Below are 27,895 nucleotides of genomic sequence, written 5' to 3'. Positions count from 1 at the left end.
ACACAGCTCATGTGATGAAAATCATGTAAATTCATGACATGTAATGGTAGTCAATTATTAGCGTCAAGAATATTTGTGTGTTCTCGACTTATTGTAGGTAATTGTCTGTACTTGTTATTGTGAAAACATGAAATGGGTCTGCAATAATTATTTGTTTTCTAGCTTAGAAAGACAATATATCTATTCTAGTGTATTCTAGTCTACCGTGCGTAGTTGGTGGGGCCCACATTGAGGAAAGAAGTGCATTGCCCGTTTAAATCTCCATCGCGACGACTTTACAGTGGTTTGACAATCAGTAGCTGTTCAGAGATTTCATATTAAACGGAGACAACGACGCGACCACGAGACGGAACAGGTTAGTGCAGTCCCGTTATGTAAAATTGAGTTTTTATGTTTTTTAAGTATACGATATATTTTCATTGGAATGCATGGCAGATGGTCTATTTGATTTGAGGTATTTTTCGTTGTGCTTTGTTTACGTGTGGGGGCTTCACGCTGTCAAGTATTAGGTGATTCCGATAATGTAGATACATACTCAGGCAAATACTCAAAGGGTGCGATCTAGACATAGATTAACCGAACCCAATTTCTATTAAAATATACAAAATTGTGTTTCGCATTGCATTTATGTTAGATACATTATGTATGCGTTTCTCTGTGTCTCAGTTGCAGACCCCCAGCGTTTTGTTGGGCTACCTGGGTACCATATGTGGATGTGAGCCATCGGCTACGCACCAACGATAACGGTTCTCTTCAGTCATTTTAATTCAATCTAAATACACAATAATATTAAGACTGTTTTGTAATACAGTATTTTCTTAAATGGGGGAATACCATTCGTGAATAATCTGGTATATTGGTGCATGCTGCAAGCAAAACAATACAATTCGTCCCTACACTTCCGCACGCACACCACCTGCACGCGCAGACTTTTGGCAAGGTGCAGTAGTATCATAATATCACACATGTCATGTAGGCTATAAGACGCACCGAACCACACTCTTTCTCTTTCTCTCCATCTGGGGGGTGGAGGAGTTTTCTCAGGTGTAAGAATCAGACCTTTGGAACATTGTGTTTTCGGTTTTGTATCCTGCAGGTTGAAGCACGATAGTGAAAGTGGACTGTCCTTTTACAAATGTATTGCACTATTATAGACCTGCCATGACGGAAATCCAATTTCCCTTCCCGATTAGAGTAAAACCACGTGATTAGTTCGAAAGCCAATGATATAATTGTGTGGTGATAGTGAAAAAAACATTTATTTTTGAAAATATGTCAGGGATTAATTGATCAGTAAAGACTTATCAGTAATTTGAATAATGGAATTGAAGAGATCAATGTCTTAAAATTAAACATCACATTTTTTTTTTTCACTCACTCTCTTGCTCGCTCAATTGATTCTTTGGGACAAACCACAAAATGCAAAGTGACTGGCTAACACACTGTGTTGATAGGAGCCATGCACACACCATAGTCTTTAGAGAGAGGGGGACAGATATTGTGACACAAGCAGATGGGGCATGTAGCCTATCTCTTAGGGAGTGGGGTGGATGAGAGGGGGTAGGGAGGGGTGGGGGGCAATGAGGGGAGCAGATGGAGTTCACATCAGCGTGTGATCTTGTTAGGGCCTGGACATGGTGTCGTTAGCACAAGAGGCCACAGCATGACGTGTGTGTGGAGGAGGGGAGAGAGGGAGCGAGAGAGGAAGGAGAGAGGGATGGAGAGAGAGAAGAGAGAGGGATAATGAGAAGGGTGGAGAGAGGGAGAGAGAGGGGGGATGGGAGAGAGATAGGGAGAAAAGTGGAGAGGGATGAGAGAGAGATGAGAGAGGGATAATGAGAAGGATGGAGAGATGGAGAGAGAGAGGGGGATGGGAGAGAGGTAGGGAGAAAAGTGGAGAGGGATGGGAGAGAGATGAGAGGGAGAAAAGGATGGGGAGAGGAATGGGAGCGTGGGAGGAGGTGGAGGGATGCGAGAAGGATGGAGAGAGAAGAGAGAATATGCACTACCCACGTGGTCTGCCCATTATGAGTGAGGAGAAAGGGATAGAGAAAGGCAAAGGGAGGGAGGGATGGAGGAGAGTGGAAGGATGCTATTAACTACCCAAGTGGGCGTCCTGCCCTACGGTTCGTAACCCCCCAATATGAGTCAACATGAGGGAGGGAGGTGAGGAAGGAAACCTCCATAGGGATCTGTGTGTTATTGCTGAGCTTGCATATTATCTACCATCGGCTAGGAGCACTGTGGCAGGTCATGTGGTAGCAAGGTTCACATTTAGGAGTAGAGATACTGAGCTGGTTTAGTAGGGGAATAATGTACAGTAAGCAGGATCTCTTTATGCCAAGAGATAAAATAGGTACAATAGAAGAAAAAGCAAGTGGATGTTTTGGGTGCTTCCTAAAGTTGTTTTTTTTTAGGTTATTTTCTATCCAATTGATGTTAGCACAGAGAGAAAAACATGAAATCAGTTCAATTGGGATGAACAGTGGAGAGAGAAACGGTTCCATTACGTCACGTTGACTGGCAGTGAATCGGCCACAGCAGTGCTGAGCGGCTCTGCTGCTCTCATACATTCTGTGGGTTTTTGCTTCCCCAGACATCCTCTAGACACCACAACTTCCTACCTACTGTCTGTTTTTTTCATTTTTATTTTAATTTAGGGGGTAGATCAGATTTAATATTGCAGATAGATTGTTGCTTCCATCAATGTAATTGTCTGCATAATTTCCAATCCCCCATATTGTTTTGTGAATATATATACATACACTGTATATAAATTATACATATTTATATTTATGTATTATTTTCCACTAACCCTACCATCCTCCCCTAATTGGAGTAAAGTAATGGACAACAACACTTAGGCTTCTACTTCCAGCTTATACATACTATATACATTTTACGGATACAATCTATTTTACAATAGTTATCTTTTGTTTGTTTTTAGTCCCATCCTTCAGCTCCACTCAACCCCTCCCATCTATCTCTGAAGAACGTCCAGTTTTAGATTTTTCGCCATATATTTTTCAAATGTGCTGTGATGTTTAACAAAAGTTCTGAACCTTTCTATTCTCATAGATTGTATATATTGTAAATTAAATATATTTTTTTTTGCTAAGAGTATTATTCAATTATTGATCGATTGACTATGCCTTTTTAAATCACCCAGCATTGCTATCTGCAGAGTTAGCACCAGGTAAATGTTGCTATTCTTCGGCCATTCCTGCGACCAAAAACAAGCTACATATGAACAGTACCAAAACAAATGATCTAATGATTCTGTCTCTTCGCAGCAAAATATGCAGACCTGGGATGGTTGTATCCCCCATATATGTCAGGTGTTTTTGGTTGCAAGAAATTTGTATAATAATTTAAATTGAAAACGTTTTGAATCCAGCGTTGTTTTGTGTATCAGTTCATAAACCATGTGCCATGGAATCGATACATCTAAAATCTCTTCCCAACTATTTCGCAATCTCAATGGCACATTCGTTAGCTATAGCCATTTGCATTAGTTACATTATAAAATAAACAAATATTGTTAGTGGCCTAAGCTACGTCTCTACTAGTTATTGTTAGGCTACATATTGTAACGCTTACTGCTTTGCTAAGTGCGCAAATGTGGCGGCAGGTAGTCTCGTGGTTAGAGCGTCGGACTTGTAACCGAAAGGTTGCAAGATAGAATCCCCGAGCTGGCAAGGTAAAAATCTGTCGTTCTTCCCCTGAACAAGGGAGTTATCCCACTGTTCCTAGGCCGTCATTGAAAATAAGAATTTGTTCTTAACTGACTTGCCTGGTTATTAAAAAAATATATAAAAAAAAATAAAAACTATACATTTTATCTTGTTTTATACTGTTTGGCAGAATCATAATTCAGCCATTGTATCTGCCAAATTATGGTACAAAATCATGTACAGGGCATTCTGCCATTAAAATAGCTGACTACACATAATAATATAATGCAATTACAGAATAAATATCTGAACACACAGACTTGCTCCTAAAAAGGGACATTTTAATTAAATTATTTGAGCATGGTTTAGGTCAGACATTCCAACCATTGCTTAATTTTTGTGTTAGATTCATCTTCCCCATGTATACACTCTTAGGGGACATTTTGTGCATAAAAGCCAAACAAGCCACAACAGCTATCAGTGGCTTTATGGATTGATTAACCACATTGCCCCTAGATGTCTCTAGATGTACTCCCTCTCGATCTCCACCTTCTCCTTCTTACAACAATGCCTAGCAGCAGTGTGAATGTGCATTAAAGGGGGCGGGTAGAAAGCGGTACATCCCATTGGTTGCCTACCTCCCATCATGGCATAATCACCCTTTTCCCTTCTTTTGGGTGCCCAAGCTGGGGAGGCTGGAAGGCTGCTTTGTTTCCCCACCTATAGCATTGGCATGGGTGGTGGAAAGATGGAACAGTGTGTGTCTGTGTGTGTGTGTGTGTGTGTGTGTGTGTGTGTGTGTGTGTGTGTGTGTGTGTGTGTGTGTGTGTGTGTGTGTGTGTGTGTGTGTGTGAATAGCTTAGATGAATCACCCCTGCTGACGGTGCTCCTCTACCCACGTCCCCCCTGCTCCCCCTCCCCATCACAGCAGTCCCGATAACATGCGCCATGCGCTGAAAATATGCGTCCCGATCCCTTTCCCTAAGCATCGTTACTGGTCACCATGGCGGCTGCAGAATATACTAGCAGATCGTCATAGCAACTGGCTGACGGGGAAGAAAGGAGGCAGTCCATCTCGTACGCCCCTGGATACCTGCAGAGAGCTAGGCTTGTCTCACCACAGATCTATAGGTCGATAGCCCTAGGAGATGTCAGAGTGTCGGCAAATATAGCCTACCAGATCGAACACACTCAGTCCTTGGTGTGAGAATAGCATACTGGGGGACCTGGGATTTCTGGCATAGGTGGTATTGGACTGGGCATCTGTGTGTCTGTGTGTATGCTTGCGTGAATATGCACACTGTACATACAAGCATGCATTTGTGTGTGTGTGTGTGTGTGTGTGTGTGTGTTGTGGCTCTCCCTAGAGAGGGGCTATTTTCAGCCCTAGCTTATTAAAGCAGACCAGCAGACAGAGAGGAAAGGAGAGATGCTGGCTTGGTACTCTGGATGGGTGAATAGAAGGTAGCCATCGGCCAATGGCAGCCAAGTGCACACATGTTGCAACACCATCACATCTAATTAAATAATTCACAGGATAGATACTGTATGGCTGGACCTCACCGATACATGGCACATTTGTCTTCTTACCATTTTACAGATACAGTTTCTTCTACGACTGTTTTGACAAGTCATACCTTTCTTCTGAGATGAAATGTTATTTGAAGATGAGCAATGACAATTTCACTCCTTATCACATTCGCAAGTTTTGTTTATCTAATGAAATGCAATTGGCGCCACTGTCTATTGTAAATCAAACCAACTGTCAGTGTTACTTTGGGAAAATATGCCTCAACAAATGTTTGTGGGAGTAATAAGTAGGCCTAAAGCCACTCGTCACCGGAGTTGTGTATGTAATGGGTCTACTGTTGGTCAGTGTGTTGTTGTTGACCACAGGACTGCCCTCTGACTAGACCTGTAAGGCAGGTGGACTGGGACACGTGGCTTAGCTGGCTGGGGTGTGGTGATAGGCTACTGAGGGGGTACTGAGTTCAAAGGTCACAAATGAAAAATGTTTCAGCAGCAGTGGTTCTCTATTTTGACTTTAGATCAGCAGTACGAGAGAATAAACTTTTGTGGTCACGAGAGTTTGTGGTCGGCATGCCGATTCATTTGTTTGTTGCCAAATCTTTTGTTTACGGCTCCACACAAATTATGCTTTCCATTATGTTCAAAGTCGCCTGTATCCTAACTACAGTGATTTTGTCAGGATCAAGGCGAAAGTTAAGCTAAAGTAAATCCTTACTTTATTTGTCCTTGACTGCAATTGTAATTGTAGAATGGTCCTTCGTGTTACCTGGTCGAAGATTGTGGGAGACAAACGGGGTTGTGTTCCAGAGGGCATGCTTTTAAACTGTGTTGTGGTTCATGCCAAATTGTTGATTGTCCATGTGAGAGGATGATTGGTAGCCTAAGCATTGACATTTGAAATGGTATATTCCATGGCTACCCCTCAGAGCCTGGTTCGTATATAGGTTTTTGCCTCGGCTCCTGCCTTTTCCTAGGGACTTTTTCCTAGCCACCGTGCTTCTACATCTGCATTACTTGCTGTTTGGGGTTTTAGGCCGGGTTTCTGTATAAGCACCTTGAGATATCTACTGATGTAACAAGGGCTGTATAGATACATTTGATTTGATGGTGAGATACATTATGGGTTAAAGGCATGGCCAAACAGGGGACGGCTGGGCTATACTTGCCACTGCTCATGCTAATTAATATCGGGCACTACTGAGGCATGAGTTAGCTAGGTCAGATCTCTGACTTATGGTGCTCTTCTTCCTGTTAATCATTTTGTAAATATTGGAAGTACCTTTGACGCCTATTTATATCCACTTTGCAAATAAAAGCCCTGGGAGAAAAACACACCATCCTTGTCTGCCTCCTCACATGTACGTACATCCACCATAACGGTCCACCTAACAGTCAGCCACACGGCACATTAAGTCAGGATTGTGTTTTGCAGTCGGTCTTAATAGCCAGGAGGAGGAGAGTTAGTTCATGGAAATACAGACTTGAAGGCACTTGTATCATTATTCTCTTTGAGTAGATTGCATTACGAATAATCCGTTATAGGAGGTGGATGTGTCGTGGTGTGTTATTTCCCCTACAGTAGGAGTCCCTACAGGCTTCGACCGTTTAAACAGGGGCCTACTCTAACCTGTGCTTCATTGTTATATTTGATCATTTATGTATCCTGCATTTATTGTCTTACGGATGTGTGTGGCTCCTCTAACGTCACATCGGTTTGTGCAAAAGGCATGTCACTATGACAACGGTTACCATCCGAACAGCGTAATGTGAGCGGAGGCCTAGCCATGGCAACCGTTTCTATCAAGTTTACTGCCTACTTACTACTGGGCCATTGCTTGTCAGTTCAAGGTCACGGGGACTCACAGGTCATGCTGGCTTTTGTTTCAGTCACAGAAACACACCTGGTAATCAAGTCATTGATGATTACAAATGAAACTGCAATGTGCTTCAATGGCTCGAATGAAAAACTAAACGTTGCCAAAGTGAAGTGATACACATAACTATTATGAAACAACAGCGACAAGAATAAGAATAGTACCTATAATAGTAAAGAAAAAAGTATATATATATATATATAAATATATAAAACAGATTAAACAAATAAATATCCAATACAGAAGTGTAATAACTGTAGTAATGGTAGAAGCCGGTGTAATCTATGTGAGTCATTCATGTGGATGCTATTCTCCTCCTCATGACTTACTGCCTGTCTTGTTGCCCAGTAACATGAGTTGTTTTGATCCTGAACAAACAACCATTGACTCAGAAGAGTCTGCAAATGAGGGGAATCTGGCCGATATCTGTTGAGCAGAAGTGATCAAAACACTGTGAAGCAGCAAAATGGCTTCCTGAGTGTGTTGGTAGAGTATATTTATCTGCCTGATTTGTCTGTCTGCCGCCTCAGGCTATTATTATTGTTTGCTTAAGTAGAATTTTCTGCTCTTCATTCTGCTCCTTTAATTTGACTCTCGCTCCCTTTCTGTGTCTCTCTCATGCACTCTCTCATCTTGCTGTCTAACTCTCATTGTATGTCTCAATTGCACACTCTCTGTCTCTCTTTCTCTCTCCGTCTGTCTTCCCTCCCTCTCAGTCTCCCAATTGTCTCTCTCACTCTCTGTCTCCCTGTCCTTCTTTGTCTGGTTTCTTCTTATTGTCCCACTTTTTTGCCTCACTCTCACTTTCTCTCTCTCTTTCTCTTTCTATGTATCACGCTCTCTCTTAAACCATCTCCTTTCAGCATTCGACATATACACAACCTCTGTGCATGGTTTTTACTAGCTCTTCTCTTCGGGGGGGGGGGCTCTGCTCTCTCTTTTTGTTCTCCTTTATTGCCCCCACCTCCCCATTCTTACCATACATTGAGCCTGTTGTCATGGATACAATGGATTAGCTACACCAGATGCCCACTCTGTCTGTGACGAAGGAGGCCTTCTCTCTTGTTCGCGTCTCCTTACATTGTCCCGTGAGAATCGACACCCGCACACGTAGAAGAAATACGAAACAAAGGCTTAGATTAGAGGTCTTCACGTTCCAAAATGGAACTGGGCCTTTCCCACCCGAGCCCGATATGCATAAATGAAACGTGTTTTATATAGATATCCATTCTGAATGGACCCAAGGACATCTAGACCCGTTTCCTATAAACTTGGTTGGATCCAGACCCGGTCCGATTGGATCAGAGGAAAGCTCCTTAATTAGCCAGAGCTGATAAAGGGAGAGGAGGGAGAGAGAGGTGCTGCTCTAGCAGGCTGGAGATTGGCCGTACTGTGTGAGCAAGTGAAACAGGAGCAGGGAGGGAGAGATGAGAGACAGCAACCAACCAAGCCGACTCGCGCTATAGTCGACTAATAGCTGCCATAACTAGGTTATTTATCATCAAATATGATATGACTGCATCAAACCGGGAGAAGTTAGTTGAGCTAGTTAACGTTAATCGAGCTATCTCCTAACTTTTTTCCCAACATGGAGGCTCTATGACAGTAGCCTATTGCCGCTTTGATGACTTATGATTGTCCAACAACAAGCTACCTGCTCGGTTCCCGGATCAGGCCTCGGGTATTCGGGTACAGGTAGATTCGTGAAGTCCTCTAGCTCAGATGCAAAAATATGGGCAAGACAAAATATTTAAGTGCCTTTGAACAGGGGTATGTTAGTAGGTGCCAGAACTGCAACACTGCTGTTTTTTTCACTCTCAACAGTTTACCGTGTGTATCAAGAATGATCCACCACCCTAAGGACATCCAGCCAACTTGACACAACTGTGGGAAGCGTTGGAGTCAGCATCGGCCAGCATCCCTGTGGAGCGGTTACAACACCTTTTAGAGTCCATGCCCTGATGAATTGAGGCTGTTCTGAGTGCAAAACGGGGCGCAACTCAATGTTAGGAAGGTGCTCCTAATGTATTGTGCACTCAGTGTATATAGATCAAGGAAAACATCCGTGCTTATTGGTAGTCCATCGTTCAAACTTGAATATAATCTGCTGATGGGAAAACAGCACTGGTGAATATTATACTAGGAAAAATGCCCGTATGCACCTGTTGGATTCTATGCTGGTGTAAATGTGTATCGTTACTGTACATTAGAGCTCTTCATGGATTCACTTGTACCCGAATAGACGGTCGGATCGAGAATTGTAAATAATGTCACAGGTCTGGGTTGGATCTGATATGATTGTTGGGTCTCAGTTATGTGTAATTTTAACTGATGTGTCCAGAAGAACCCATACAAGTCCGAACGCGACTAGTACAGTAGAGAGAGAGAGAGAGAGAGAGAGAGAGAGAGAGAGAGAGAGAGATAAATTGCAGTAACCTACACACACAGCACGGCCCCTGCACCCCTCTCTACCTCCTCTCCCTTGTGCTTTATCAACTCAGGTTAATTAAGTAGCTTTAAAATGGATCAAATCGGACCGGGTCTGGATCTGACCAGGTCTATACGGAAAGAGTCTAGTTGTCCTCGGGTCTGTTCGTAACAAGTTTTATATTTTTTATTTATGCATATCGGTTCCGGATGGGAAAGCCCCAGGTCCATTTCTGAATGGGTCCAATTTTTTAGATCCTTGAAGTCCTCTACCATACATTTTAGCTCTGACGACTGCATTCAAAATGGATGTCTGTTCTGGCTCACATGAGGGAACACTCTCAATACGAATTAATTTTTGATTAAACTAAATGTTTATTAATGTTCCTCTCCTCTTTATTTCTCTCTAGATCGCTCTCTCTCTCTTTCTCTCTCTCTCGCTCTCTTCCTCTCCTCTCTGCCGACAGCTGACACAGTTTGACTAAAGCCTCAACATGCCTGTGGCGTCGACTGGCACAGAGCCTGGTGAGTTTTGTTTTCCTCTCCCTTCCTTTCCTTCCTCCATTCCCTACTTTCCTCCCTCCATCCCTCCTTTCCTTCCTCTATCCCCCTCTTCCTCCTCTCCTCCCTTACCCAGCCCATTACCTTTCCCTGTAGCTCTGACAAATGGGGCCGTCGCACATTCTATATGACACCCACATCCATAAACACACCACACAGCCATTAAGACCCACAGTTTCTCACTGCCGCAGCCAGAAAAGGTCTACTTTAATGAAGCCATATAATGTGGCCCCTAAATGGAGATTGAACTGACACGGTTACTTCCTGGAAGTAGACCCATTTTTCACTGCTTGTCCAGTTCGCTGCCGCCATCTTTTCTGCGTAAGTTTTGAGTCTTGGGTCACACGTTACATGAAAGGGCCATCTAGAGTTGCTACATCCATTTATTGACTTATAAATTCTTATAAATACTTATTGATTCTCGAAGAATATAACTTAGAAATGCCTCGTGAGCATAGTTCAAGTGCCGTACCCCATCAGAACCCAAAATAAGCTTGTTTTACTCCAATGTTTATAAACAAAGTAAACGTAAACAAACCCCGTGGAGCCTCTAAGCATGGTTAACATGATAATGTTGATATCATTGGATGGCCAGTCCTTGCATCCATAGCTCTGTCTGTGTCTGTGATTACATTTCTCCAGCCTCATCCCCTCAGCTTTTTACTGAAACAGAGGTTGGAAAACACTTTATTATTGTTTTAACTGCTGATGGCCCCTTTAAGAAACACAAATGCTACCCAGCAGTGAAATAGAGAGTAGATGCTGTATGAGCTCTTTTGTTTTCTCTGTTAGAGCGTTACCACAAAATGGACTGTTTTTAATCAATAGCAGAAGATGGTCAACTGAGATCTTGGGCAGATCATACTATGAGATACTATGACATTATAGTATTATAGCGATTGATTGTGACTTAACTATACTCATTCAAGAGTTTTTCTTTATTTTTACTATTTTCTACATTGTGGAATAACGATGAAATAACACTTCTTTGGTTACTACATGATTTCATATGTGTTGTTTCATAGTTTTGGTGTCTTCGCTGTTATTCTATAATGTAGAAAATAGTACAAAAAATAAAGAAAAACCCTTGAACGAGTAGGTGTGTCCAAACGTTTGACTGGTACTGTATATATATTTTTAAAGTCCTTATATCCTTTACTGGAGAGTGGCATGCTAACGACATGCTAATGTCATATAGATATTAGCAGATACAAATCTTGTTTAACTTCGGGAGCTTGCTGACTGGGGTGTAAAATTGAATTGAAAGTCTGTAAAACAATAGTTTACTTTATACAGTTAGCTGCATGTGGAAGGTTTTATGAGATAAAGCTAAAAAAAACTGTAATTGTGTTTCTGTGTCTCTGTGTGAAGCTGGGTGTCACTCATTCCTCTGAATCTGTAATTGTGTTTCTGCGTCTCTGTGTATAGGGGTACCCCCCCAGGTCCTGGATACCCTGAGTGACAGCAACAGCTCCACCACCGCCAATGACCTGGACCTCATCTTCCTCAAGGGCATCATAGACAGCCCCGTGGTGAGAAAGAGAGAGACCTAGTACACACACATTCAAACATGGCAGGATGTATTCACACACAGGCCTACAGAGAGCCTCGTAGTGAGTCAGAGAAAGGTTAAATATGTAGGTCTAGTATGTAGGATTACACACACACTAACAAACACACACACACACACACATATACACACACAAACCAGAGAGAGTGATTGAATAAGGCCCACAGTCCTAAAACCAAGAAATATCTGTGCCAAAAAAACACTGCACGTTCCCAGAAGCTATAACTCATTCAAGCCTTCACAAACTCAAAACCCTGTATGGCAACAGAGACACTGCCATGTGAACTGACACCCTCCCTCTGAACATGCATTCTACAAAAGGTGAGAGGCATCACAGCATGTAATTGCAACTGATACCCCCCTTCTGCCGACATGTATTTAAAAGAAAAAGGTGAGACAGATCCACCTTTCCAAAAATCCGTTCAAGGATTTATTACCAAAGGAAAATAGCAGTGAAAGCTGTAAGTCATTACAACACTCTACATGGCTGAGGGGAAATGGAAACCACGGCTGTGAACAAAAAGAGGCAGCAAGGGGAATCATTCAATTGCTTAAGAAATAAATTGGGTGTTTAGCCTTTTGTTTAATGAATGGTCCCCAAGGAGAAGGATTGTGCACCTTTTAATTGAAGTTGCTCAGTGATTAAAGGGGAAGTGTCTGGGTACTGTTACTGGAAATACAGAGGGATGTTCTGGAACAAAGGCTACAAAGACGTATCTTTTTTTTTATTTTTTAAAGCACAACAGGTCTTGATCATTTTGTTATTCATTTATTCATGATGAGCTGGGGCCAGTAAATGTAATTATTTAAATGAGGTAATCTCTTGCGTCAAGGAGGACTGATGAAGAGGGTAATATGATCTCAAACTAGTCGACATCTGAGGATGTGGAACTGTCATGCCCCGGCACTAATGACTGCTGCTGGTCCGCTTTGATGTCAGATGATGGGAGGGATTTCTCTCTCGCTCTCTCCAATGAAATCAAATTGTATTTGTCACATGCGCCGAATACAACAGGTACCTTACAGTGAAATGCTTACTTACAAGCACTAAACCAACAATGCAAATAATTAAAGAGCAGCAGTAAAATAACAATAGCGGGGCTATAAACAGATGGTAGTGGTACAGAGTCAATGTGCGGGGGCACCGGTGGCGAGGTAATTGAGGTAATATGTACATGTAGGTAGAGGAATTACAGTGACTATGCATAGATAATAACAGAGAGTAGCAGCAGCGTAGGAGAGGGAGGGGGGGGGGGCAATGCAAATAGTCTGGGTAGCCATTTGATTAGATGTTCTGGTGTCTTATGGCATGGGAGAAGAAGCTGTTAAGAAGCCTCTTGGATCTAGAATTGGCGCTCCGGTACTGCTTGCCGTGCGGTAGCAGAGAGAACAGTCTATGACTAGGCTGGCTGGAGTCTTTGACAACTTTTAGGGCCTTCTTCTGACACCGCCTGGTATAGAGGTCCTGGATGGCAGGAAGATTGGCTTCAGTGATGTACTGGGCCATACACACTACCCTCTGTAGTGCCTTGTGGTCAGAGGCCGAGCAGTTGCCATACCAGGCAGTTATGAAACCCGTCAGGATGCTCTCAATGGTGCAGCTGTAAAACCTTTTGAGGATCTGAGGACCCATGCCAAATCTTTTCAGTCTCCTGAGGGGGAATATGTTTAATCTTTTCCTCTTTCCCTCTTGGTGTGCTTGGACCATGTTAATTTGTTGGTGATGTTGATGCCAAGGAACTTGAAGCTCTCAACCTGCTTTACTACAGCCCCGTCGATGAGAATGGGGGCGTGCTCGGTCCTCCTTTTCATGTAGTCCACAATTATCTACTATGTCTTGATCACGTTGAGGGAGAGGTTGTTGTCCTTGCACCACACGGTCAGGTCTCTGTCTTCCCCCCTATAGGCTGTCTCATCATTGTCAGTGATCAGGCCTCCCACTGTTGTGTCATCGGCAAACTTAATGATGGTGTTGGAGTTGTGCCTGGCCATGCAGTCAAATGAACATGGAGTACAGGAGGGGACTGAGCATGCATCCCTGAGAGGCCCCCTCATTGAGGATCAGCGTGGCGGATGTGTTGTTACCTACCCTTACCACCTGGAGGTGGCCCGTCAGGAAGTCCAGGATCCAGTTGCAGAGGGAGGTGTTTAGTCCCAGGGTCCTTAGCTTAGTGATGAGCTTTGAGGGCACTATGGTGTTGAATGCTGAGCTGTAGTCAATGAATGGCATTCTCAAATAAGTGTTCCTTTTGTCAAGGTGTTGGGGTGGTATGCAAATTGGAGTGGGTCTAGGGTTTCTGGGATATGGTGTTGATGTGGGCTATGACCAGCCTTTCAATGCATTTCATGGCTACAGATGTGAGTGCTACGGGTCGGTAGTCATTTAGGCAGGTTACCTTAGTGTTCTTGGGCACAGGGACTATGGTGGTCTGCTTGAAACATGTTGGTTTTACCGACTCAGACAGGGAGAGGTTGAAATTGTCAGTGAATACACTTGCCAGTTGGTCAGCGCATCCTCAGAGTACACGTCCTGGTAATCCGTCTGGCCCTGCGGCCTTGTGAATGTTGACCTGTTTAAAGGTCTTACTCACATCGGCTGCGGAGAGTGAGATTTCAGTGTTTCATGTTTCAGTGTTTCTTGCCTCGAAGCGAGCATATAAGTTATTTAGCTCGTCTGGTAGGCTCGTGTCACTGGGACTCGGCTGTGCTTCCCTTTGTATTTTGTAATAGTTTACAAGCCATGCCACATACGACGAGCTTCTCAGCTGGTGTAGTACGATTCGATCTTAGTCCTGTATTGACACTTTGCCTGTTTGATGGTTCGTAGGAGGGCGTAGCGGGATTTCTTATAAGCTTTCTCTCTTGCACGCACACACACACACTCAAACACACAAACACACACACACACACACACACACTCCCCTACAGGGGAAATGAGAAGTGACAGCCCAGACTAAAAATAGCACTCCTAATGGAGGCCTGACATTGATTTGCCTTTAAGCACAGTTTGTCAATGAACCAGATATAAGGTGTGTGTGCACTCCTAGTCCACCAGGTGGTATGATTACCAAAGAGTTTAAATGACAGTTTTGGTCTGGCAGTGAGGCCCATATACTCTGTGTAGGTGGGTCGCCTTGCCCTTAAGTGTTGATCCCAGTACAGATTTGCTTAATCCCTCTTCATAGTAAGTTTATGTTTAAGGAAGGACAGGGTGATCCAAAATTTGCTCTTATGACAACCACTGGGCTAGAAGCCTAAATTCCTGGCTGGTGCCAGATGCCACTCAGTCCCAGACCTCGGGGTCGTGTCTGGCCCATCCCTTCAGTTGTTAATGTCCACTAATTCTCTCAAGAATTACTTTCAAACATCTGCTTTTACATTAAAGACATGATCAGCTGACTTTGAACTCAATTCCTTCTGTGAATGAACTTCAAAGGGAAAGTCAGTCAGCCAGCCAGCCAGGACATTTTGGGCGGATCTTGGAGCTTCTGCGAAATATTAATGGCTTCCACTCTACTTTGATGAAAAATAGTTTAGGCAGGTTCAGATAAAAGTCAGATAAAAGTCACAGAGAACTAAAAAAGTACAAAAAATAAAATAGAAAGATTTTTATATATATTTTAAGGTGCAAAGTATGTGTACTTACTATTTTTAAAGTACCCAAAACCATTCTGAAGCATACTTATTTCCATCCTAAAGAGATTCTCCAATACTTTTGTATACTTTGTAGCCAGTAGTTCTGCAAATTGTGTGCACATTTTGCTTGCTGTCACTCAAATGGTGAGGGGCTGAAGAACATTGGCTAGAACTCAAATTGTTAGGGGGCTGACCCACGTGGCAGAAAATGTAGGAAAAATGTCGCAGCACAGCTTCCAGAAAAACAGTCGCTTTCAAACTAGGGATTTCATAGCTTATTGAGGTAAAACAGTAATTCTGCTCATGGATTATGCATGTATGAACTGCACATTGACACATCCAGCCCAAAGCGGGAGGTAAAAAAAAAAAAAAAAAGTTCCAGAGCATGTCTTTAATAAGTATACATTTGTATGTCAAATATGTATTCAAATAAAAGTATAGGTGTGTGTGTCTCCTTATGTCTCCTTTTAGTGTTGTGGTGTCTCTCTTGTCGTTATGTGTGTTTTGTCCTATAATTTTATTGACTTTATTTGTATTTTTAATCCCAGCCCCCCTCCCCACAGGAGGCCTTTCAGTAGGCTGTCATTGTGAATAAGAATATGTTCTTAACTGACTTGTCTAGTTAAATAAATGTTCAATTAAAAAAATATATATAATCTTTTTTTTTTAAATGTCCCGTAGGAGCCAGAGAGTCTGGAAGAGACCAGGTTGGAGGCGGTGAGGGACAACAACGTAGAGCTGGTCGAGGAGATCCTCAGAGAGCTGAGTCCCTTCACACACCAAAGCAACAGCGCAGCAGAGCTCACGCGCATCCTCAACGAACCCCACTTTCAGGTACACACACAGAAGCACACATAGTGTGGACACACACACCCACACCCATTAAACCACACACTCATGTGGACATCAATGCACGCATACACTTACCTAGACGTGCAGAGAAGAAATGTCCTTCATCACATAATCCACTATTTAGTCTTATGAAAGTATTTCTGGTAGCCTCAGTCTGCTGTCAATCTAATGTTCTCTCTCTGCCGACTGGTTCCCAGTCTCTGCTGGAGACCCATGACTCGGTGGCGTCCCAGGTGTGTGACACCCCACCCCCAAGCCCCTGTGCCTACATGGAGCTCCCTGTCAGCAACCAGCCCGTGCCCCCAGATGCCGTCCGGATGGTGGGCATCCGCAAAGTGGCTGGTGAACACTTGGTTAGTACCACTTTGCTCTTTGTCTATCACCTATCTGGTATAGATAGCATGGCACCCAGAGTTTAGGTGTTTTAGTCAACTCTTCCTTCTTTGGCTGAATCACAAACAGGCTAGTGGTTTTAACCATAGTGTATAATTGTAACCGTAGTGTATCCTCATTCATGTCCTTTTTTCAAGAGAAGGAATTGCCATTATTTTGTCATTTTAGATATTTGATTGAACATGTAGGACATTGTAGAATGACAATTAAGAGAGGAGAGAGTTTGTGCCAAAGTAGCAACACCCCATGCCACACATCCTCATTAGTTTATATGTTTTGAACCTGTTCAGGGCGTGACTTTCCGTGTGGAGGCGGGGGAGCTGGTGATTGCCAGGATCCTCCATGGAGGGATGATCGACCAGCAGGGACTCCTCCACGCGGGTGACATCATCAAGGAGGTGAACGGGAAGGAGGTGGGTGAGGACCCAAGGGTTCTGCAGGAGATGCTGCAGGATGCCAGCGGCAGCGTGGTGCTCAAGATCCTCCCTAGCTATCAGGAGGGCCACGCGCCAGGACAGGTAAGAGTTAACAATAAAGTACCAGAGTTAACAATAAAGTACCAGAGTGGACAATAAAGTACCAGAGTGAACAGTTAACAATAAAGTACCAGAGTGAACAATAAAGTACCAGAGTGAACAATAAAGTACCAGAGTGAACAATAAAGTACCAGAGTGAACAATAAAGTACCAGAGTTAACAATAAAGTACCAGAGTTTACAATAAAGTACCAGAGTTAACAATAAAGTACCAGAGTTAACAATTAAGTACCAGAGTTAACAATTAAGTACCAGAGTTAACAATAAAGTACCAGAGTTAACAATTAAGTACCAGAGTTAACAATTAAGTACCAGAGTTAACAATTAAGTACCAGAGTTAACAATTAAGTACCAGAGTTAACAATTAAGTACCAGAGTTAGCAATAAATGTACCAGAGTTAGCAATAAAGTACCAGAGTGGACAATAAAGTACCAGAGTGGACAATAAAGTACCAGAGTGGACAATAAAGTACCAGAGTGGACAATAAAGTACCAGAGTGAACAGTTAACAATAAAGTACCAGAGTGAACAATAAAGTACCAGAGTTAGCAATAAAGTACCAGAGTTAACAATAAAGTACCAGAGTGAGCAATAAAGTACCAGAGTGAACAATAAAGTACCAGAGTGAACAATAAAGTACCAGAGTGAGCAATAAAGTACCAGAGTGAACAATAAAGTACCAGAGTGAGCAATAAAGTACCAGAGTGAGCAATAAAGTACCAGAGTGAACAATAAAGTACCAGAGTTAACAATAAAGTACCAGAGTTAGCAATAAAGTACCAGAGTTAGCAATAAAGTACCAGAGTTAGCAATAAAGTACCAGAGTTAGCAATAAAGTACCAGAGTTAGCAATAAAGTACCAGAGTTAGCAATAAAGTACCAGAGTTAGCAATAAAGTACCAGAGTGAGCCATAAAGTACCAGAGTGAGCCATAAAGTACCAGCGTGAACAATAAAGTACCAGAGTTAGCAATAAAGTACCAGAGTGAGCCATAAAGTACCAGAGTTAACAATAAAGTACCAGAGTGAACAATAAAGTACCAGAGTGAACAATAAAGTACCAGAGTTAACAATAAAGTACCAGAGTGAACAATAAAGTACCAGAGTTAACAATAAAGTACCAGAGTTAACAATAAAGTACCAGAGTTAACAATAAAGTACCAGAGTTAGCAATAAAGTACCAGAGTTAGCAATAAAGTACCAGAGTTAGCAATAAAGTACCAGAGTTAGCAATAAAGTACCAGAGTTAGCAATAAAGTACCAGAGTTAGCAATAAAGTACCAGAGTTAGCAATAAAGTACCAGAGTTAACAATAAAGTACCAGAGTGAACAATAAAGTACCAGAGTGAACAATAAAGTACCAGAGTGAACAATAAAGTACCAGAGTGAACAATAAAGTACCAGAGTTAGCAATAAAGTACCGGAGTTAACAATAAAGTACCGGAGTGAACAATAAAGTACCGGAGTGAACAATAAAGTACCGGAGTTAACAATAAAGTACCAGAGTGAACAATAAAGTACCAGAGTGAACAATAAAGTACCAGAGTGAACAATAAAGTACCAGAGTGAACGATAAAGTACCAGAGTGAACGATAAAGTACCAGAGTGAACAATAAAGTACCAGAGTTAGCAATAAAGTACCGGAGTTAGCAATAAAGTACCGGAGTGAACAATAAAGTACCGGAGTTAACAATAAAGTACCGGAGTGAACAATAAAGTACCGGAGTGAACAATAAAGTACCGGAGTTAACAATAAAGTACCAGAGTGAACAATAAAGTACCAGAGTGAACAATAAAGTACCAGAGTGAACAATAAAGTACCAGAGTGAACAATAAAGTACCAGAGTGAACGATAAAGTACCAGAGTGAACGATAAAGTATCAGAGTGAACGATAAAGTACCAGAGTTAACGATAAAGTACCAGAGTTAGCGATAAAGTACCAGAGTTAGCAATAAAGTACCAGAGTTAGCAATAAAGTACCAGTTAGCAATAAAGTACCAGAGTTAGCAATAAAGTACCAGAGTTAGCAATAAAGTACCAGAGTTAGCAATAAAGTACCAGAGTTAGCAATAAAGTACCAAGGCACCAGTCTGCTAATACGCACCCCCTCTTCCCAGGCTGGTTGTCATGGATACCACCAGGCGGAGGGAGCTGAGTATTTCCGTACAATATGTCTTTTGGGGGGGGATTTCTTTCCTTTTATCTTCACTCGTTCCGTGGCTGGTAGACTGTGGAAAAAAGAGGGTTGGGAAAATAGTCTGAAAGTACAAACCAGTTGTCAGCAGAAGGGTGTTATGGCTGCTGAAAAAGTGTTGATATTTACAGTAACGTATTTCAACTGAGGATTGTAGAAAGTGGTTTGTCTTTATGCATTCTTGTTGATAATGGCATTGACCAGCTGGAATACAGTATACAGCTGTGTACTCTGAATGCACATACTGCATGCTCTAGAGGAAAACTTCCACTTCGATAAACAAATGTAAACTTTGCAAGTTAGAAGTGTGACAAATCGAGCTTCTCCTTTTGAATTTGGTACGCAATGTTCAACACTATCCAACAGTAACAGACTCGTAACCATCTGTATGTATCTACTTCCTGTTCCCCACAGGTGTTTGTGAAGTGTCACTATGACTATGACCCGGCCAATGACAACCTGATCCCGTGTAAAGAGGCAGGGCTTAAGTTCTACACCGGTGACATCCTGCAGATCGTCAATCAGGATGACCTCAACTGGTGGCAGGTGGGTCCATAGGGATTATTTTGCCATGTACTGCACTGTATGTAACACAAATTGTTTTGTGTATTGCTTCTGTTGTCAATACTATCAGCCTCTGTTATCGTCTACTTGTGCCTATCGGTGCACGGTGTGCATGCTGGTGGGTCTAAGTATTGATGAGAGAATCATCCTGTGGGTCTGTCAGGCTCGTCGTTGTGTGGAGGGAGGCAGCGCTGGGCTGATCCCCAGTCAGCTGCTGGAGGAGAAGAGAAAAGCCTTTGTCAAGCGAGACGTGGAGCTGGCCCCCGCAGGTAGGACCAGTGCATAGGGCTGTGGCAGTCATGACATTTTGCCAGACGGTCAATGCCGTGCAAAAGACTGCCGGTCGTGCGGTAATCGACCGTTAATTAACATAAACACGTTTGGTATCTCCAGGTCTCCACGCATACAAGCCAGTGATGTGTGCCGTTGGAACATCTACATTTTTGAAAAGTATTATAAATCAATGTAATATACATCATCACAATAAATCCATGATTTATCTTAGTCAGGTCTAAGGAAACGTTATCAAATGAAAATGTATTTCAGAAGAACAGAATATGAGTTGGCCTACTGTATGTTATCTGGCTGTGCTCCATGCCATAGGCTGCAGGCTTGTTCATTTAGCTGACAAGATATGCTTATAAGCAAAGGCTACTTCGGTTTTAAAGCGGAGCATAAGCTTAATATGAGCAACTGAGAAATAAATATAAGAAGACTTATTTCACTCCACCCATCAACACCTGTTTGAGGAGCTTGCTCTCTCTGCCCGACACGTGATATTTTGCCCAAACTCTTGTGTACCACGGGCTCTCAAACCTTGTTCCTGCAAGCTACCCAGTGCTTAATTTGGGACACTAAGTGAAATCTGTTATGGAACATCAATAGTAACATCTTTTCGCAACAAAACATATTTCACTAAACTGTTGACAGCCCGTCTGCGCACTCAGGAAAGGAATAAAGGAGAGAGTGGAGGAGATGGAAATGCATGATGGTGAGATATTCTGTATAGCTGAAGGTAATGTGACTCTCATTTAATTATGAAAACATTTTTAAAAAATCCCTATTTACTAGGCTATTCAAAATCAGGCTAACTGTAGGCTAAGTGTAAACCACCCTGCACAAACAATGAACCAACAGCATCACCTAGGACTGGCTATACGTTCTCTCCCAGACTCATGGATAGAACCTTTGCAGCATAGCATAAGGTAACCAGTCCACCCAGTATGTACAATAATACGGTCCACACTCAATGACTGTTATTCATATTAGTTTAATTTTGGAGCATATGCTAGACCAATTACGTACCAAGACATCTTAAATCAGTTTGGTTTCATTTGTTTTCTGCCATGCGTAATATGCGGTAGGCTATGCATTGTATAACGGCACAATCATGTTGGGTACAACCAAAGCACAATCATGTTGGGTACAACCAAAGCACAATCATGTTGGGTACAACCAAAGCACAATCATGTTGGGTACAACCAAAGCACAATCATGTTGGGTACAACCAAAGCACGACTAGAGTACATAAAAGGAGATTACTGTGACTCAATGGTCAAATGACATTTTACTGTGGTCATGACTCATAACTGCCGGTGTGGCAGTCATTCAGTCACCCAACAACCCTACCAGTGCAGCCCACCTTATTAACACATCATAACACTTACCCCCTGTCTGTCTCTCACTCCTCACAAATGAACGGACAGCTTTTAATATGAGCCAGATCGTCAGATCCTTGATGTGTAGCTTATTATGTAGAGGGGAATGATGTTGTGCTGGGCATTAGAGGTCTTCATAGATCCACATGTACTCTAATACAGAGAACCGATCCGGGACCCGAATGGGTCTGGATCCAGAATTCGAAATAATGTCACGGGTCTGATATGATTGTCAGGGGTCTCGGGTCTGTTTAATCGTAACTGACCTGTCCGAAAGGACCCGTACATATCCAAAAGGCGAATGCTACAGTAGAGAGAGAGAGAAATTGTATAATTTACGCTGCTGCTCTTTTCACGATGGTGGCACGTGTAGCTTGTTGTTGGTCAATTATAAACCATCAAAGCCATCAAAATCCATAGAGCCTCCATGGAAAGAGTTATGCGATATCTAATCAATGGAAGATGAAATTAAAAGGTAAAGGAGAAGGATAGGCTACAACAACCAGGAGCCAACAGTTAAGCTTCTACTTAATATTCTGATGGAGTTGTTGTTATTTCTAACTGTAGGACGAGAAAGCTCATGCAGCCTCAATTGGCCTAGCTAGCTAGCTTAACTAGCTTCTCCCCGGTTTGATGCCGTCAAGACAGGTACTACTTAATTATATTGGATGATAAATAACCTAGCTATGGCAACAAGTCGGCTTGGTTGGTTGCTGTCTCTCGTCTTTCCCTCTGTCCTCCCTGTGCCACTCGCTCTAAGTAACACACCCCTCCCCCACATGCTAGAGCGGCACCTCTCCCTCCTCTCCCTCATGCTTTATCAGCTCTGGTTAATAAGTAGGTTAAAAACGTCCCTTTTCTGCTGCTTCCTTCACTCGGATCGGTTCAGGATCCGACCAGGTCTATAATGAGTGGGTCTAGTTGTCCTCGGGTCCGTTCGGAATGGGTATCTATATTTAAAATATATATATTTTATGCATATCGGGTCCGGGTGGGAAAGCAACAGGTCCATTTTGGAATGTTTCCAACTTTTTGGACCAATGACCTCTACTTGGCATTGTTATATACTGCCCCCTAGTGTAAAATCAAATGGATGATTAATAAGAAAACCATGTGAATACCTGTGGATGAATGTGGATAAATGGAGTTTGTATGGGATCATGTTTGTATGGGATTATATTTGTATGGGATTATATTTGTATGGGATCATCATTGTTTATTGTGTGTTATTGTGACAGGAAATCTTTGTACTGGAGTGGCGGGAAAGAACAAGAAGAAAAAGATGATGTATCTAACCACTAAGAATGCAGGTGGGAATTTGTTGAATTCTGATCATTCTGTGTTTCTGTAAATTACATTGAAATGTTAACAAATAAACAAAGCTATCAATTTCTCTCTCTCTCAGAGTTTGACAGGCATGAGTTGCTGATCTATGAGGAGGTTGCCAAGGTGCCTCCATTCCGCAGGAAGACGTTGGTTCTGATTGGTGCACTGGGAGTGGGCCGACGCAGCCTGAAGAACAAACTGCTGCTGTCTGACCCACAACACTACGGCACCACCATCCCCCGTGAGCGTTGCTAACGCTAACTTTCCAACTAATTGACAACATCAAAATGCTTACATGCTAAAGCCAGCCCTTTTTGATTTTGGATTGATTCCATTGTGTTAGGACACCTTCATACAGTAACTATGGATTGTTGAAACCTTTTCCAGCAAGTTGCTCTGGATAAGAGTGTCCGGTAAATGACTAAAATGTAGATCATCTTCTTGCCTCCTCCAGACACCTCCAGAAAGCCAAAGTCAGGGGAGCGGGAGGACCAGATGTATGCCTTCACCTCGCGGAGCAAGATGGAGGCGGACATCAAGAATGGCCGCTACCTGGAGCATGGCGAGTACGACGGCAATCTCTACGGCACCAAGATGGACTCCATCCATGAGGTGGTGGAGGCCGGTCGCATCTGTGTACTGGACGCCAATCCTCAGGTAGGAGCGACTGGCCACATTGTGGCCCCACGCACCACAATCTGGAGCCCTATCTGGGTGAATTCAGGGTTCTAACAGTGACATTGGTACCTCATACAGACATTGTATTCCTTGTACTACTTCCAGGCCTTGAAGGTACTGCGGACGTCGGAGTTCCTGCCTTACGTGGTGTTCATCGAGGCCCCTGATTTTGAGGTCCTTAAAGCCATGAACCAGTCGGCCATCGAGACTGGAGTTGTCACCAAGCAGCTGACGGTAAGCACCAGGGTGAAGCCAAACAGAGGATAATGCCTGAATGGAAAACTCAATGACAGCTACTGACTATGTCTTTCATTCAGGATGACCAACGTGCCTCAATTTGTTTAGCCATTATACACTGAGTGTACAAAACATTAAGGACACCTGCTCTTTCCATGACATAGACTGACCAGGTGAAAGCTATGATCCATTATTGATATCACTTGTTAAATCCACATTAATCTGCGTAGATGAAGGGGAGGAGACAGGTTAACAAAGGATTTTTAAGCCGTGTACCATTCACAGGGTGAATGGGAAAGACAAAAGATTGAAGTGCCTTTGAACGGGGTATGGTAGTAGGTGCCAGGCTCATCTGTTGTGTCAAGAATCTTTAGATGGTTCTTCATACTGTATGTCTGTGCAGTGGGATTTTTGGAAAAGTTCATCTTAACAACCAGAAAGTTCTATCTGCAGAAACCCATTTGAATTTGGAGCTATCCAATCACAAGCCTGAACAAATACAGACGGACCAATCCGAAAACGTCTTTGCCATCAACACTGTCAGAAATCTTAAAGTAAATTGCACATCATTGTTCAGTGATGAGAGTAATCTGTCTGATGATCATAGTACATTGCTTATCTGGGTAAAATAGTGTTATTCTATCATTTATGTATTCAAATAACTACAGTCTTCTTAAAAACTGAACATGCATAATTCAGTGTCAGGTAGAACTATGCTTTATGCAGATAGAACCTTATAGTCCCAAGGTCACAACTTGCTGTAAAGCTGAAAGTCCCTAATGTTGCTCACTAGCTACATGCTTGAGCTTCCAGGTTCTTACCTATTGGCGCCTTCCTAAACAGAACTAATTAGCTTGTTCAGGGCCTGTTCCCTTCCTGTTACTCTTAGTTCTAACAACTGACATGTTTGTTCTCTGTAGGACTCAGAGCTGAAGAGAACAGTGGATGAGAGCACCCGCATCCAGACGGCCTACGGACACTACTTTGACCTCACCATCATCAACGACAACCTGGACGAGAGCTACAGGAACCTGAAGGCAGCCCTGGAGAAGGTCTCTGCTACCCAGCAGTGGGTCCCAGTCACCTGGGTCTTCTAGTGGGAGACAGAAGGATAAAAGAGGGTGGTGTCGAACACTTGTTCTCTCATTCATCCCCACAAGACATCTGAAGATACTGTCTGGCTCATCATCACTGTGACCTCTGGACCTCTGACCTTTGGACCCCATACTGTACATAAGACTGAACTGACAGCATTCTTTTTGCTGTGTATGTATTGCTTTTGGAAATTTGTCGACAAATTTGGGCATTATGGGATTCTGGTGTGTGTGTGTGTGTGTGCATGTGTGTGCATGTGCGTGCATTCGTGCGGTTGCAGAGTGTCTTTACCATAATCCTGTTCACGACATTGACTCTTTAGTTCAGCAAGACTTCCTCTATGTTTACATGAATCATAAATGGACATTCAGAATAGTAAATAGATAATATTACATCAAAACAGTAAACAGTGGTAGATGGCCTTCTACTGTTTATGTCTTCACTACAGGCTCTGACACACACACACAAACACACACACACCAAATTCTATTTTTATTACCACATTCTATTTTTTGTATGGTTGCGTTCAAGTCGGAACACATTTTGACACCTACTGTTGGGTATTTCTTTTTTCTATCATTTCAAAAAGTCAAGACACCAAGGTGTGATAGTAAAACATCAAAATAATTTGAAGATAGCATATAGATGCATAAAGAGATGTGTATGATAGATGGACTGTAAGCACAACCGTTATTTAGGAAACCACACAGATACTTTACATATATGTTTTTGACGTGCCAAAAGCCTCCTTTCTCTTTATTTCATAAGAATAGTATTCCCTGGTACATCCCTGCTGTACAGTACAGTACACACCCGTTTGACAAGGTAACGGCTCCGGCATTTTACTTGATGGGTCCCTTGGTGTTTACTTGTCAAACTGGGGCAGACCTTTTTATTCCACTTTCGTAACAGAGGATCTTGTGATGCAGTGGTACAGGATGCCTATTGGGTCAGTTGAAATCGATGCACCGCAGGCGTTTGGGAAATTTGGCGATGATTAGTTTGGGGTCGTATTCACTAGACACGAAACAGAAGAAAACAGACTGAGGACGTACTCTGTACTGTATGGTTTTCTGTTTGTGAAACATTTAGCTAGAATGTGCCCTAATGAGCACAACCCTGTAAACTCCAGAGGAATGACACACAACAATGACAAGTTTGTGTGCTCCTGATGAGTGCACGGTCATAGTTTCTTCCTTTTAGCATGGTTTCTACATTCCATGATGCTCACGTGTATCCATGGCATTTTCAAATACCTAGAATATGAGTTTGGAGATTTCAATTAGTTGAATTCATGGTTGAACGATTTCAAGAACCTTGTGTATTTGACTGTGTATCAGTCGCCTTTTCTAGACGTACTGTAAATGACAGACTGTGAATGTAGATATACAGTAGACTAGAGGCAAACACTAACTACAGTGACAGTGTGTTGTTTATAGGAAAATGAACTGTACATTTGATGATGTCCACAATTAAACGTCTAAAATCAATGAGACCAAATTGATGTTTGATTCCATGGAAGGATCAAATAGCATCCCAGTAAAGTAAAATTTTTTAGGGGGTTTAGGAAACAACGGGCCCAAGTGCAAGGGATTTCCAATGTTAAGAACAAATGTGGTGGCCAAGCCATTGATAACGTACTATTGGTAAGCCTATCAGGATGATATGCATTCCAAGTCATGATGACCTCATCTAACCTCATTTTCCACTGTCACTAAAAAAGAATGGATGGTTCCAAATAACAGATTTTTAATTCAACTTGCATAAGATATTAGATGATTGATGCCTCATCAGATACTATTGATAGAAACAGTTCCCCCGTGTTTCTAAGAGCCCTGCCCATTGTCACTCCTCATCACCAAAGGCCAAAGTGTGTGTTTTAGAATATTTATTTATCTAAACTTCTTTCTTTCCATCCCTCAGTTCCCACACTGCTTCAACCTTCAGTCTCTTCCACAACAGACAGGGAATATCTTTGTAGGTCAGAGAACGTCTGATATTTTTAGGTTATTTTCCACCTCAGGACATTCTGCCATCTACCAACCAACAAACAAAATACTAAAAACATTTCCAACAAACGTAGGTGTTCCCTTCAGGATGTGACGGATAAGGCCTTAATGTGTATGTACTCAAGTTGTTGGGTCTGGTAAGGCTATTCTCGTTTGTTAATCTCAGTGAAAAATAAGAACTTGTTTGAGGACCTACAAAGCGAAAACTAGTCTCTGGTGAGTGGTGACAGACGGTCAGAGGCCACGCAAGAGTTTGTTCAGGGTTGCAGAGATTAAGCAGAACGTAATGGCGAGCGGAATTTAGACACAATCATAAGGGAGGATCATTGGGTTGGATAAGCTTCTAATACATACACAAATGATCCAGCAAATTTTCTCTCACTATCTCAACCCCCTCCCTCTGTCAGAGATCCACTACCTGAGCCAGCTCCATAAGGACAGCATGTTTTGTGTGTCCCTGGACCAGATCAGTCAGGGCCAGATCCAGTTTGACACACTGATCCTAGGTCAGAGTGAAGGTGGGCATTGCTTCACGGCAGTGGCTCTGGTGTGGGACGTAGACCCCCCTCCGCCCGCAGATCCCTTTGCTTTGGTGGCGGCCCTGGTGCATGGACCTTCACTGGAGGAACCAGACCACCGACCATCGCCGGAGGCTCCAGACCGGGGACCGTCGCTGGAGGCTCCGGACCGGGGACCGTCACTGGAGGTTCCGGACCGTTGATCGACGCTGGAGGCTTCGTGCCGTGGATCGTCGCTGGAGGCTTCGTGCAGTGGATCGTCGCTGGAGGCTTCGTGCCGTGGATCGTCGCTGGAGGCTTCGTGCCGTGGATCGTCGCTGGAGGCTTCGTGCCGTGGATCATCACTGGAGGCTTCGTGCCGTGGATCATCACTGGAGGCTTCGTGCCATGGATCATCACCGGAGGCTTCGTGCCATGGATCATCACCGGAGGCTTCGTGCCATGGATCATCACCGGAGGCTTCGTGCCATGGATCATCACCGGGGGCTTCGTGCCATGGATCATCACTGGGGGCTTTGAACGTGGAGCCGGAACAGATCTCACCGGACTGAGGAGACATACTGG

The 27,895-nt window shown here is 43.0% G+C and overlaps 1 protein-coding gene across 2 annotated transcripts; it reads left to right on the top strand.

The window, feature by feature from the left end:
• On the top strand, window positions 1-26,294 carry mpp2a (MAGUK p55 scaffold protein 2a). Of its 2 annotated transcripts, XM_020486348.2 has the most exons (13): window positions 1-355; window positions 9,916-10,030; window positions 11,495-11,598; window positions 15,954-16,106; window positions 16,322-16,477; window positions 16,808-17,035; window positions 19,661-19,792; window positions 19,974-20,079; window positions 22,707-22,778; window positions 22,874-23,035; window positions 23,249-23,451; window positions 23,578-23,706; window positions 24,630-26,294. In XM_020486348.2, the coding sequence occupies exons 2-13, from the start codon at window positions 10,000-10,002 to the stop codon at window positions 24,804-24,806; spliced, it is 1,653 nt and encodes a 550-aa protein (XP_020341937.1). In that variant the 5' UTR covers window positions 1-355; window positions 9,916-9,999; the 3' UTR covers window positions 24,807-26,294. The 2 variants fall into 2 exon arrangements, with proteins under 2 accessions (XP_020341937.1, XP_031683065.1); XM_031827205.1 differs by lacking the exon at window positions 15,954-16,106 and having other exon boundaries at window positions 232-355.
• The last annotated feature ends 1,601 nt before the right edge of the window (window positions 26,295-27,895 follow it).

The sequence above is a fragment of the Oncorhynchus kisutch genome, linkage group LG6 (assembly GCF_002021735.2).
Source record: "Oncorhynchus kisutch isolate 150728-3 linkage group LG6, Okis_V2, whole genome shotgun sequence".
In the NCBI taxonomy this organism is placed as follows: domain Eukaryota; kingdom Metazoa; phylum Chordata; class Actinopteri; order Salmoniformes; family Salmonidae; genus Oncorhynchus; species Oncorhynchus kisutch.
This window is presented reverse-complemented; position numbering and strand designations above follow the sequence as displayed.